A 13,037-nucleotide genomic window follows, 5' to 3' on the forward strand; every position below is an offset into this window, starting at 1 on the left:
CTTGATTGTTCTCCTTTAATTTGAAACATTTGCTACCCTGAGGCATGTTGCACAATCCACTGACAGATTTTGAAGGTTTCTTTTAATCCAGGCAGCTGTTTTCTCTGCAGAAAAGTATTTAAAAATAAAAAGTACACGTTTGAAAAAAGGAAACTTGACTTCAACTTGACGGCTCTGAGACTTGATTTACTGAGATTTCACTGAAGCTTCACATCAAAAACACTGACGTCTCAAGGTTTTACCTAGTAAAATCCCAGAACAGCAAAATCAAATGGACAACAACAGATGGTCATTGCATTGGCATGCACAGACAGTGAATATTTAATTATTAGGCTTTTTGCATTAAAACTTTACAGGTGTGAACTTGAATGACGTGAGATTTAACTTGGATGTGTCTCACATTGCTTGAGATGTGACTTGGACTTGTCTCAAATGACTTGGGGCTTGTCTTTTCCTTAAATGACTTGAGGCATGATTCAGGCTTGTCTCAAATTGTCATGTAAGCATGCAGAGACATGAAAGACTGGTGTCTTGATTTGTAATTTGCTTATTTTGGCTTGGAACTTTTGTTGTAGACTTGTCTTGAATGGCTTGAAGCTTCTCTTGGACTTTTCCTTAAATGACTTGAGGCATGACTTGGGCTTGTCTCATATAACGTCGAATTGTCAAGTAAGCACCTAGCGACTTGTGTCTTGATTTGCAATTTGTTGAGGCTTGACTTGGACTTTTCTAAAGTGATGAGAGGCTTAAATTTGACTTGTCTCCAATGATTTGACCATTGACTTGAACTTCTCTAAAATGGCTCAAGGTTTGACTTTGACTAGTTTTGAATTACTTGGAGATTGACTTGGACTTGTGTGAAATGACTGGATGCATGACTTGTCTGGCGTTACTTGAGACTTGACTTGAACTTGTCTCCATTAACTTGACTCGAACAGCAAACCGACAGAGCAGTCAGCTGTCTTCTGTCGAGTCCTTCCCTTTGTCCTGGAGCTTCTGGTCCAGCTCTCTCAGCTGTTTCAGGAAGCCCCAGTTCGGGATGATGCGTCTACGTTTCTTCACGTGTTCAATGGCGTCGACCACCGTCATGTTCTCACAGATCATGAGGTAGGCGAGGAACAGTGTGGCAGAGCGACTCCTTCCCATCACGCAGTGCACCAGCAGTTTATCTGGAAATGACACGTTTCTATCATTAATGAGGGTCTTTTCAGCAGAATCACAGCAGATTTTAACATTAAACCATCTTACTGTCAGGATTCTTCAGTGTCTCCTGAATGAACCCAGCAGCAGAGAAGAAATACTGGCTGAGGTCAAAGGCTGGGACGTCTTCTGCCACCACCCCATAGTAGATGATGTCCATGTCGCTATAGTAACCGGGTCCAGTGTCCACATTGTTCCACGTCCCCTCCGCTGCGTTCAAGACGTGCGTAATCCCCAACCTCTTAAGGTTAAACTTGTCCTTTGCAGTCTGCCTGTAAGAAGCTGCTGTGAATATCACATTAATCCTCAGTTGTTTTACTCACTTTGGTAATTTAATGCTTTTTTTACTTACTCGTCCCCAACATAGACGTTAGGCCAGACCTCGTTGACATGAGTGTAAGCCACACTCCCACGGTTGAGGATTTTCTCCAGCTCATAGCCCCCAGGTGTGACATAATCATCCACTGGACTGGATTCCTCTGCTGCTTTTGTAACATTTATCTTGGTGCCAGTCTCCGACTTGCGAGAAGCCATTTTCTCACTGTGGCTTCCTTTCACACATGATTTATTTTCTTAAGGAGAAAAAGAAATACCACACTTGCTTTTTTTTCCTTTTCTTTTCCACCCCGCTTCCACTTTCCTCCTTCTACAGCCATGAAATGGTACAGATTTTAGGTTTTTGTTTTTCACATGCGTCTCCAACACCACTCACCGGGAGATTGAAGTCCTTCCTCCTCGAGAATTTGGTTTTCATCATTCTGGCAGCTTGTTGTGAAGCAGCCCTTAAAGGCAGAACATGGTAAGGTTTAGTTCTGGCAGGCTCAAGTCAGGGCACAGATTGTATAACCGCTCTGTGACGGGCATCAAATGTAGAGGATATTTTTAGGGCTGTGATGTGGTGGGCCCCTGACCTTAGCTGCCACGTTCTGTGCCTGTGGGGAAAACTTCCACCCAGCCAGTCCCTGCCATCCACTTCTAAACACACAACTTTAATCTCCGCTGCTGGCAGGAAGCTGCGCTTATCCAAACTTTGCACTTGCCAAAGGATACCCATATTCACTGGAGTGAACAGGGCACTCTGAGCTTTTGCTCAGCCGTATGAGCGACTCCTTGAAAATGTGTCAGTCTCTCTTAGCCTTTCTGCATATCTTCAGACGGTGGGAGAAGCCGTGTAAGCGCAGCCTCGCAGCACCCGTTAAGGATGTTCTGCATCTTCTGGAGCCTCTCGGGGGCCAAGAGAGAACTGAAATGTGTCAGACTGTTAGACAGATGAGCTTTTTCACAGGATGCCACGTCTTTGATTCCCCATTATATGATATGCATGGTCCATTCAGTGATCTAAATGCGAGCCCCCAAAGTGAGAGTGTGATGATGACTGTATTGCAGAATGGCTGGATGAAGCTGCTAACATGTCAGACGGAGTTTTCACACCATCAGACTCCTTTATTTTTCCCTCATATCTTCATACTCTGCCATCATTCATTCTGACAGTGAAATCATTAAACCTGTGATATCCAATTCCTTTTATTTTGACAGCATCTCTCTCTCCCAGTGAGCTCTGGAGAGCATCTCTTATTAAGATGGCTTCAGTGTTTCATCTTTTTTCAAAGTCTGACCTGAATCTGTATACACGCTCAGAACCAAGCTGGCATATTTTTGTCATCTTGTATCAAGCCTCTTTAGACACATCACAGTTTTAACTGTATGCCACTGGATTGCAGCAGTTAAGACGCAGTATTTTGAGAAATGTGAATACGTAAGTGGAGCATTGTTTATTTATAGGCATACGCTGTCTTTGTGTTGTTCAAGTGCAGCAGGGGTTTTTGGCAGTTGATGCTGATTGTGCCGTGTTTAAGACATGAGCTTTAAACACCATGTTTTTGCGTGTTTCAACTCCTTAACTGCATTTTACGCACGCTTTGCAGCTTTTCCTGGATGTTTATGATTTTTTTTCATGTATTTTCAGGCAGCGAAGTCGAATCTCAAGAATTGCAAGTCAAGATGTTTCTCATAGTTGTGATGAATCCTTTTCAAAAGCAGTTGTAACAGTAAATATAGATTTAAAGTACATAAATATTAAAGCTGCACAACGTCATGTTTCATTAACGTATCAGGATTGTGCCAGATCAAGAGAAAAAAACCCAGAAACTTTCAAGTCTCATCAAATCAAATCTTTTGCTGGTCATGTTTTCTGTCTTTCTTATGTGACTGAAGTTTCAAGCCTGCAGCTGTGAGTAGCACACTTGAAACTTGCTTGAGCTGCGTAATTCAGAGAACATGGAGCGTGCATCTATTTTTGGCAAAATTACATTGTGATGTAATACAGAGTAGTTTTTTTTTTTTTTTACACATTTTTAATCTGCTCATAAACAGCATATCATTATACTGTAATGGGAGTTTTTGGAGCAGTTAATTACACAACTCAAGCAAAAGTGGGCTAATTGATTTTCATGCTCAGCAATTAATGGAAAACAATGACTGCCTGCAAGGTAAAAAATACATCCTAAAAATCCACAGCTAGGGATCATGGTGTGTTAAATAGATAATGTGAGGGATAATTGTAAGAGCTTTAGTAGAAGGCAATTAGACTTTTGTTTTCACTTCTTGAAAACATCTTCAGGCATCAAAAACAGAAGTCCAGTTACCTTCTACACACGCTCTTAGGGTTGAAATTACCTTTATGACTGAGAATCTACGCAGAAACAATATGAAGGATGCATAAAAGTGATTAAAAACTCAACAACATCCCAACATTTATGTCTCCTCTCCTCTTCCTGAGTGTTACGTCCTCCTCTGCAGGGCCAAAGATGAGTCAGGAAGACAGAGCTGCTTCAGGAATCCAACATTTGGCAGAATATTTCTGTGGCTGCAAACAACCTCCACGGCCTCCATGAGGGTAAGTCTTTCTTTGATCATGAGGAAGGCCAACACAAGAGTCGCTGAGCGGCTGATTCCTCGAGCGCAGTGGACAAGCACCTTACCTTCAAGGACAACAAACACAATCTCCTTATATGATGGCTGTGAGTAGTTCATTTCTCTAGATTGCAACAACAATGGGATTAATTGCAAATTGTTCAGCGTAGGTGTGCAACAATACAATCAGCTTATGGTTTAATGCTCACAATGGGTGTTTTTCACAATACAAATTATAGCTTATTATCGTAGGAAAAGCACAGGCGCTGAAATAACTGCTAATATAACAGGACCCTGAAACTGAAACGGCTAAATGACACTCAGCTGTCATTCATTTTATTATTTACACCTGTGATTTGACAAGTGCTATCAAAAAACAGGCTTTTATTAACAACAACCTGTTTATTTATCACTTCTTAGACGTCAAACGGCCAAAAACACCTGTCACGTAACAAAAAAACTGTCAGAAATCCAACTCAAACTTGAATTTAAATTGTTTCTCTTTCAGATTTCAGTGCACAATGGAAAAACTAGTATCTCATAGATGAAAAAGGCTGATTTTATTCATGTAACGATTGATTTACAATGTACAGAGCAAAAGTGTGAATTTAGCTGGAGTCTCTAAACATTTGGCAGCTTAGTTTTAATAGATTTCATGTCTAATATCTGCCTTTTTAGGTCACAATTTCACAAATCTGTTTGACAATCCATTTTTCAGCTTTATGACGCATCACATTTCTGTATCATGATGTTTTGGACCATGATATCTTACTCCGCCTCCATCCCAGTGTGCTTCCTGTTGCTCCAATGGACTCGTACCTTTCTGACTCAGAGCACCATGAATGAAATCAGCCGTCTCCGTGAAGAATGGGCTCAAGTCAAAATCTCTGCAGTCTGCTGCCTCTACTCCATGATACAGTATGTTGGTGTCTTTGTAGAAACGTGGCCCCGTGTCAATGTGCTGGGGGCCATCTGCAGCATTCACCACGTGTGTTATTTCCAGAGTCACTAACAGCGTTTTATCCTGAGCCGTAGCCCTGCAAGCCACACAAGACATGATACAAGGGATGTCATTTTTAGCCATTTTTAGCCATTTTTCTCGCCTGTAGCCAGCTCCGGAAGCATATGTTTGCAAATGCATCACTGGTGACTCAAATGTACAGATTTTATATTTGTCCCATCAGTTGGCCAAATACACGAGTTGTTTGCAGCAACAGTTTCACAATCAGATCATCATATTGCAGCAGGGCCCCAAAGTGAGAATGTCACTTACGCGTCTCCGATGTAGAGGTTGGGCCAAACCTCATTGACAGCTCCAGTGGGGCGTCTGTTCCTCAGCAGAAGGCTGAGCAGATCGCAGGTGGGCGGTGTCTGGTACTTTGGCTCCTCCTCTGAGCTCATATCTGTATCTCTCACCTCACTGTTGATGTATAATTATCACAATTTATATTCAACTCGATAGCAGTTAGATAACTTTCCCAAATACTTCATGTTCCAGGATGGAAAATTTGAGAATTTATTGCTGCTGTCCTGCTAATTTGTCTCCTCTTTTTGTAGGCATTTGGAAAGGACCTCCAGGAAACCCTAACCTTACTGGTGCAGCTCGCTCTGTTTCCCATCTGAGCTGGACATCAGTGTTGTTTAGAGGCTGAACCCCGCTGGAACGAGACAGCTGAACATACCAGAGACTGGGCAGAAGCAACGTGGACTATTTATTCCTCGCATGACACTGACAGAAGCCAGGCTGCTTGTGTTGTGACAAATTCAAGTACAGAGCTGCTGCAGTTTTTACAGTTGTAATAATGCAAGTGACTCAAAACATGGTGAGGTATTAATGTCAAATAGCTGCACTGATTGTTTTCAAACCACATCAGATTAAACCAATGAGGACAACCATCTTCTAGTAGTAGTTTTTCCGAGTGGGACAAGCATTACTGAGCATGCTCACATACACAGAGTAAGTAGACTACACTGGCTGATAGTACCAGTCTCACCTCAGTGTCCATTTAGTTACTGTTTTGAAAACTTGACATCCTATTATATGATCTGTACCAGCACACAGATCCTGGCCTTTTGTCACTGAATTGTAGACATTGAAATTTCCATTATTGAGCAATGTTTGACTTTTTGGTTACGGTGAGGAAGTACAGAAAAATGAAGCTGTGAATTTTATCGAGGTAACCAGGCTGAGATGACGACTAACATTGTGGTGGCTCAGTGTCGTTTCTCTTTTGTTGTTGTTTGGCAAATTGCTGTTGGCCAACTAGTCATTCTTGTTGGCAACTTATTCATATCATTGCCCATTGATAGCAGATAGCTACACCATAAGGAATAAACTTATTTATGTAACCCATAATTGATTGGTTGTTAAAGTTATGCTTTTTGAATTTTTGGTGAAGCTCATCAGACAAAAATTACATAAAACAATTACATGCAAGACACTTATGTCAACGTCCGTGTTGTGCTCAGGACACCCATCTACTTAAGACATCACACTGTTTCCATCCAGCCTTTTGTTTTGCATTTTCTTCCTTCTGGCTTTAGATTCTGGGTCAATACTGCATTGTTCAGCAGTTTGTGCCACTTGTTTCCAGACCGCTTCAAAGTAGGTTTTATCCCTACAGTCTTTCAGAGTCAGTAAAAGAGCTTCCACTAAATCCACAGATAACCCTTATTTATACACACTTTAACTAATAGGAAAATATACAAACAGTTTCTCTCTTTTTTGTTGTTTTTTTTTAATAGAAAACCAGATGCATCGTAAAATGTCTACATGCTTTTTAGTGACACAAATATGAAACTTTGAATTCTATGAAAGTTTTTTAGATCAGTGTCAACATTTTGTCTGTAGCTAAAACTAGTTGTAGTTGCTTGAATGGAGGGTGGTTGTGCTGGAAAAGATGAAGCCATTGTTGAATAAAGCTCCTTTTAATCTTCACTAGAGTTCGCCAGAAGGCATGTGGAAGACTTTGAAGTCAACTGGAAGAAGGTTCTTTGGTCTGATGAGACTTTTTTTTTTCAAAAGTGGCTTTCTCTTTGCCATTCTCCCATGAAGCTTTGAATGATGAAAAACAGGCAACAGTTACTGTATGCAGTCTTTCCCATATCAGGCGCTGCAGCTTGTGTTTCTTCAGAGGAATCATAGGTGTCTTGGTGGCTCCACTGGTCTCTTTCTTGCATGGTCACTTTCAGGACGGCCTGCTATAGGTAGATTTATATATATTTATATTTATGTGTACGTTATATGTGCCATGTTCCTTCATGATGGATTTCACTGTACTGCAAGGCATAATCAGTTACCTTCCTTGTATCCCCTGACTACTGATTCACCAATGACTGGACCTTCCAGATACAGGTGTCTTCATACCACAATCTTTGAAACACCTTCACTGCCCTCAGGTGGTTTGCATTTCACTAATTCTGACATCTAACAACTGGCTGCATTTGTTTTCAACTAGGTGAGTCACTTTACAAGGGACAAATACTTATACACTGAATTTACAATGTATATTTTTATGTGTTTGGCATTACTTTGGAGAAATCTGTTTTCACTTTGACATAAGAGTCTTATTTTGCAAATTCTTGTCCAGAGAGCCAAATTAGATTGACCATGATTTAATGTTGCAAAGCAATAAAAGGGGAACACTTCCAAGCAGGGTGAATACTTTTTATAGACACTGTATGTGCATCGCCCTTTAATCAGCTTCACTGTTGGTTGTGTGGTGTGGCCACACACTGGTCTGTTGTGGCAATGGCCACCCTGAACCACCCCTCAGTTTGTCTTGTTGGTCTTTTCCAACGTGTATTCTTTTTATATATTTAATGCTGGGTTGTTTTATTTCATAATGTCTCTGAGAGCTGTTTTTTAGTATTTACATTTTTGTTCGTTTAAGGATCAGACTATATAAAAACTATGTAATGTTAGCTAGCTGTTTCCCTTGCTTCTGGTCTGTATGCTAATCTTAACACTAAGTGAAATGAGAGGGCTTCAATCTAACCATCTATCTCTCCATAAGGAAGCCATTTTCCCAAAATGTCAAACTATTCAGTTAAAGATGTCTTGTTCATATAGATTTGAATGTTGAGGTTCAGCGTTCATCCATGAAAATAGTCTCACCTTGGAGCCCATTAATAGCAGCTCTTTCTTTATACCTGTTGTGTCTTTAGTAAAGAAGGAAAAGGTCAGCCAGTGTCTCACTTTCAAAGCTGTTTTATTAGTCATTGGAAAATAAGCTACTGTAATTGCTGGTTTTGATCTTTAGGTAATATTTCTCACTACAAAAACCTTTCATTTCTTCACAAAAATGTAATTTATCTTAAAATGTGAAGACAATTAGAACATGTTTTACATGCATATCTTCATTGTAGGAGCTGCTTCAAACTCAAATATCAACAGGAGGCAACAATATAATCAATATATATGGACTGATTGAATTTTTAAGTCCGTCCATTGGCGCTCCAGCTCCGTGATGATCCTTGGCAGTGCAGCTTTTTGTCCAGCTCTCGGAGCTGCTCTAAGAAACCTTCATTAGGTGAAATGTTCCTGTTGCAGCTGACAGCTTTCATGGCGTCCACCAGCGTCATGTTCTCATGGATCATCAGGTAGGCCAGGACCAAGGTGGACGAGCGGCTGAGACCCATCGCACAGTGGACGAACACTTTACCTGCCAAACAGAAGAAACAAAACTCACTTCCTCTGGATCATTTCAGGACTCAGCCGTCTCCTTCCAGCTCCATGTCTGTATTTACTGCCATGCAATCAGTGGATTACTGCAGTAAACTTTATGCTAAATGTCTAATTTGTTACTCCTCTGTGGATTAAAACCATGCACATCCCAGAGAGGAGTACTTCTAACTCCTAACTAAAAGTTTTCAACAATGTTGCAACAAATGTTTCTACACACGGTAATCCCTGGTTCCTTATCGGGTCTGAGGATTAGGGCGCAGAGGAGCGCGTAATTGAACTGTCTTGGCTTCTGTGTATTTCTGCCGGGGATTACTGTAGGCCCCGCCACACACTGGAGCCCCCGATCAGCCAGCATGTGAAGAAGGAGGCCTCATCTTATTACTGTCATGTCAGATACCGACTTCACTTTGCATAACAGGCCAGGCAGGCACAGGCCACAAACATAATTGTGTAATTTCCATGTCCAATAAAAGTGTTGCTTACAAATTACCAGGGCAATCCATTTAAAACCAATTTTCCTGGCCGAGGTCTGAGCTTATGAGAAGATTACCGTGGGGGAAAGATATTAGCTTGATATTATGTTTAGTGTTTGATTTGCATTTTAATGACTAATACAACTGGGGGCTGCTGTAATGGGAATTGACTGACAAATGTTTCTGTACCTTGCCTTGTCTTCCCCAAGTTAATGTGTGAAAATGACGAGGCATACCTTGAGAACGGTGAGAGCTCCTCACCTGTGGGTGAGCTCAAAGCGTTCTTGATGAAATTGGCTGCTGGGTAAAAGAAGGGACTCAAGTTAAAGGACGGCATGTCAAAAGCTTCCACTCCATGATAAGTGATTTTGGTGTCTCGGTAGTAGCTGGGCCCCGTGTTCACGTTGAACTTTCCATCAGCAGCATTAAGCACATGGGTGATGTGGTGAGCCTGGAGAGTCCTCTTGTCTTTGGCTGCGTACCTGAAGGGAGAAATGATAGTTATCTGTAAAAGAAGGGTTTGTGAGAAATTAACCAGTAGATACATTTGACACTGTCTGATAAGTAATGCTTGAAAAATGACTGCTTGAGCTGCCATTGCTAATTCTAATCGTGAATATCAAAACATTTATATCATGCAAACAGCAGATAAAATTTTATTGTACAAAGTAGTGGACTCACATTTAAATCACAGATTCTTTTGGATGTAGTGCATCATATCTGTCAATTCATCTCACAAGGTGTCAACTTAAAAACAGACAAAAGACTTAAATTATGTGATGCTAGTGGCACCATAGCGGTTCTTCTATAGTGTATTTTTATGTATGTTTTCAAGTATTGCATTGGTGTTGCTCTACCTCAGATCATTAGGGGCCTATCTGTGATTTGCTTAAACCTTCTTTTACATTTCAAAATTAAAAAATGGTATCTGTGAATTGTAGATTAATCAAGCACTTCCTGAGATTTATGGTTTTTAAATTTGCCCATTTAACCAGTTTCTGCATTTAGTCACACATTGAAATCTGAGGCTGTGTTTGAATGAAAATAATATATAATCATGACTACAAATAGTGTGATTTAATTTAATTTGACGGAAATCTGTTTTGAAAAAAATGCTGAATATTAGATCCAATAATTGGTCAAACTCATAATTACCGGTAGTCGACTCTTATGTACAGTATTTACTTTCATTGTATTGTATATAAACTGTATATAAGAGACTGACACAAATACCCAAAAGTAAGTTGCAGTAAATAAGATCAAAAGTGTCTATGAAGACAGAACAGTATACTTTCAGTAAATCAGTGCTTTACTGAAAATGTTCAGTATATATTGTGATCCTGACTCCTAGTTTGTATATTACATGCCTAGAAAGTGCTAAATTAGTGTCAGTGTGTTAATGTTTAGCATGTAATGTTTAACATGGTAACATGCTTATGAGTTGGTGTGATTTTTAATAACTGAGATGATATTTATGACTGAAAACTCAAAAAGTTCCTCCACCTAAATGTTAGTGAACAGCCTGGTAATGTTTTTTTTTATGCTTCTCTTTGTTGCAAAAGGCTGTTAAATAATATATTTTTGTGCTAGTGGTACTGAATTAATGTAAATGAATGTTCCGCTCTCACATGTCTCCAATATAGATCCTGGGCTGAACCTCATCCAGATGGTTGCTGGTCCCTTTCTTCGTCCACATCAGCCTGTGGAGCTCTGAAGCTGGGGGGGTTTCATACCTGCCGTGGGCCCCCTCCGGGCTGGACAGGCAGCTGAGGCCTCTGGGCATGTCTGGATGCTCCACCTCTGCAGGCGGAGAGCAGCACTGGTCATAGCAATGAAATCTGGACCACAATGAGTGCTGAGAAGTTGTTCAAAAGGTGATAAATGTTTGCTTCTCTTTGCTTTGCTCTTTTACAGTTTAGGAAGTAGATGTGCATACAGTTCCAGGCACCATCTGCTTTTCATATGAATGCCAAATAACTCCAGTGATAACGTCTAATAAAGTTAATTGAAGTGAGGGCATCGCTAAGAGATAAATGCAATGTGGGATTGTAGTGAGGATTGTTAATTAGAACATCCAGTTTGCAGGCCTGTAGCCTTTAAATATAGACCATAATTATGCCAATAAATGCACTCCGCAGTGGCGAAGGACCACAAGATCACATAATTGTAAGCTGACCTTATGATGCTCTCATTATTTTATCTACAGTTCAGTTGCACTTGTGGATTTATTTATCTCCAGAGATACAGAAAATTGGTATTCAAGGCCTATAAACAGCTATAAACAGCTTTTCATTTCCTGCAGGCAAGTCTAACCTGTGCATTTACAATTTACACACTGGGCTTCGGAGAGACTTATACTACGCATTCTGTATACATTAGCATCCATTTAAGCAGGTGTGTGATTGTGCTCCAGGCTGGGGACGTACAAGTGATGTGTATGCATTGTTATAGTAAAGAAACCGGTGGCAGCTCGGCTTCTTATTTGCATTCTCTCCGTGCATGGAGACATAATGTGGCTCTGAGGGTTTGTAGACTTATTGTCGTGTCCACAGGGATGAGTCATTGAGACCAAATCTGTTTCAGTGACCTTTTGTTAAGCTGCTGTGGCATATGGAGGTGCACTCAAACACCACGACAGCTTTATCCATCGCCGCATTGTTGCATGTGTGTCAGTCAGAGCATATGTATGCGAGAAAAGCTCCGTCTGACCTCGTGCAGGCGAGTGTGTGGGTCTTGAAGGCAGAGTAAAGTGTGTCTTTGCACAAGTACTTATGCCCAGAGTACCTGGAGGCTCTTCTTTCTCCTCATTGATCTATAAGTACAACCCTTCCCTCCCTCCCACAGTCAGGGGCAGAGAACTGATTTCCCTGGTGCACATGTTGAGCTGCAGCGCTGCTTTCATAGCCTCCCCCCTTAGGCTAACCTGTCCTTCCTGCTCCACTTCTGTGTAATTAAAGATGCTATGTATGGGAAAGTGCCCGCGGTTAACATGGAGGGCAAATAAAAATGGCTTTTTACCTCCTACAGGCCTCTTCTTGGTGGTTTTATGAATTACACTTCCCTCTTTAGCCTTTCAGATGTGGTTCATCTGGATTTGTGGGCAAATTAATAAAAGAAGAAAGTGCAGTAATCCATCAGGCAATGCGGTATCATCACAGCACATTTATAAAAGTGCTTTGTAAACATGTTTACCTTGCACGTAAAGCTACATTTGAAAATAAATCCACACATTTTAGATTATAAATATTGAACATGCTAATAAATATTTCCTCACATTGAAGTATCTGCAAGAAATTTCTAAGAGCAATTGTTAGTAGACACTTGCCTTGGCTGGAAACGCTGCTTTTCATGGTCTCTCTGTACAAGAGCTACATGTAGGTCGACAGCACAACTGTCTGCGTTCTCCTTGGTAATCTACCCTGCAACCTTTTTTGCTATTTTAACATCTGAATCTCAGCCCAAAATAATTCTGGCATCATCTTCTGCATTCCTTAAAGGTTACCCGAGCTGCCAGCGCAGGAGGGAGGATAGGACACGGCTTTTTCAATAGCAGGAAAATTAGATCAGTGCTGGTGTACTTGAGCTTAAATCTGACACACTCTTTACCGAGATTCTTCTGTATAGTGAAATGTGTTTATATCCCTTCCCGGTCATTTGGTCAAGAGTTTTTGACCTCTTTTGCTTTATATCTTATATATTATATTTGCTAATTCTTGGAAGATTTCTTCAAAAAAAACCAAAACAATTTATGACACATAAAACAA

The 13,037-nt window shown here is 40.7% G+C and overlaps 3 protein-coding genes and 1 long non-coding RNA gene across 5 annotated transcripts; 1 reads left to right on the forward strand and 3 right to left on the reverse strand.

Annotated features, from left to right (window-relative positions):
- Nucleotide 1: 1 nt before the first annotated feature.
- On the reverse strand, nucleotides 2–2,058 carry LOC111574800 (dual specificity phosphatase 29-like). The gene is made up of 4 exons (XM_023279575.3): nucleotides 1,913–2,058; nucleotides 1,553–1,772; nucleotides 1,249–1,472; nucleotides 2–1,169 (listed from the first exon to the last, which is right to left on the reverse strand). The coding sequence occupies exons 2-4, from the start codon at nucleotides 1,732–1,734 to the stop codon at nucleotides 955–957; spliced, it is 621 nt and encodes a 206-aa protein (XP_023135343.1). The 5' UTR covers nucleotides 1,735–1,772; nucleotides 1,913–2,058; the 3' UTR covers nucleotides 2–954.
- A 1,300-nt stretch (nucleotides 2,059–3,358) lies between these two features.
- On the reverse strand, nucleotides 3,359–5,768 carry LOC111574801 (dual specificity phosphatase 29-like). The gene is made up of 3 exons (XM_035952533.2): nucleotides 5,387–5,768; nucleotides 4,933–5,150; nucleotides 3,359–4,181 (listed from the first exon to the last, which is right to left on the reverse strand). The coding sequence occupies exons 1-3, from the start codon at nucleotides 5,512–5,514 to the stop codon at nucleotides 3,982–3,984; spliced, it is 546 nt and encodes a 181-aa protein (XP_035808426.1). The 5' UTR covers nucleotides 5,515–5,768; the 3' UTR covers nucleotides 3,359–3,981.
- On the forward strand, nucleotides 4,091–6,009 carry LOC129347396 (uncharacterized). The gene is made up of 2 exons (XR_008599484.1): nucleotides 4,091–4,220; nucleotides 5,671–6,009. It is a non-coding gene; the product is annotated as an uncharacterized LOC129347396 (long non-coding RNA).
- Nucleotides 6,010–8,307: 2,298 nt separating this feature from the next.
- LOC111574795 (dual specificity phosphatase 29-like) lies at nucleotides 8,308–12,713 on the reverse strand. 2 transcript variants are annotated; one of them, XM_023279566.3, is made up of 5 exons: nucleotides 12,599–12,684; nucleotides 12,292–12,361; nucleotides 10,902–11,073; nucleotides 9,535–9,755; nucleotides 8,308–8,777 (listed from the first exon to the last, which is right to left on the reverse strand). In XM_023279566.3, the coding sequence occupies exons 3-5, from the start codon at nucleotides 11,054–11,056 to the stop codon at nucleotides 8,551–8,553; spliced, it is 603 nt and encodes a 200-aa protein (XP_023135334.1). In that variant the 5' UTR covers nucleotides 11,057–11,073; nucleotides 12,292–12,361; nucleotides 12,599–12,684; the 3' UTR covers nucleotides 8,308–8,550. The 2 variants fall into 2 exon arrangements, with proteins under 2 accessions (XP_023135334.1, XP_035808428.1); XM_035952535.2 differs by lacking the exon at nucleotides 12,292–12,361 and having other exon boundaries at nucleotides 12,599–12,713.
- Between the last annotated feature and the right edge of the window lie 324 nt (nucleotides 12,714–13,037).

The sequence above is a fragment of the Amphiprion ocellaris genome, chromosome 18, assembly GCF_022539595.1.
Source record: "Amphiprion ocellaris isolate individual 3 ecotype Okinawa chromosome 18, ASM2253959v1, whole genome shotgun sequence".
NCBI lineage: Eukaryota > Metazoa > Chordata > Actinopteri > Pomacentridae > Amphiprion > Amphiprion ocellaris.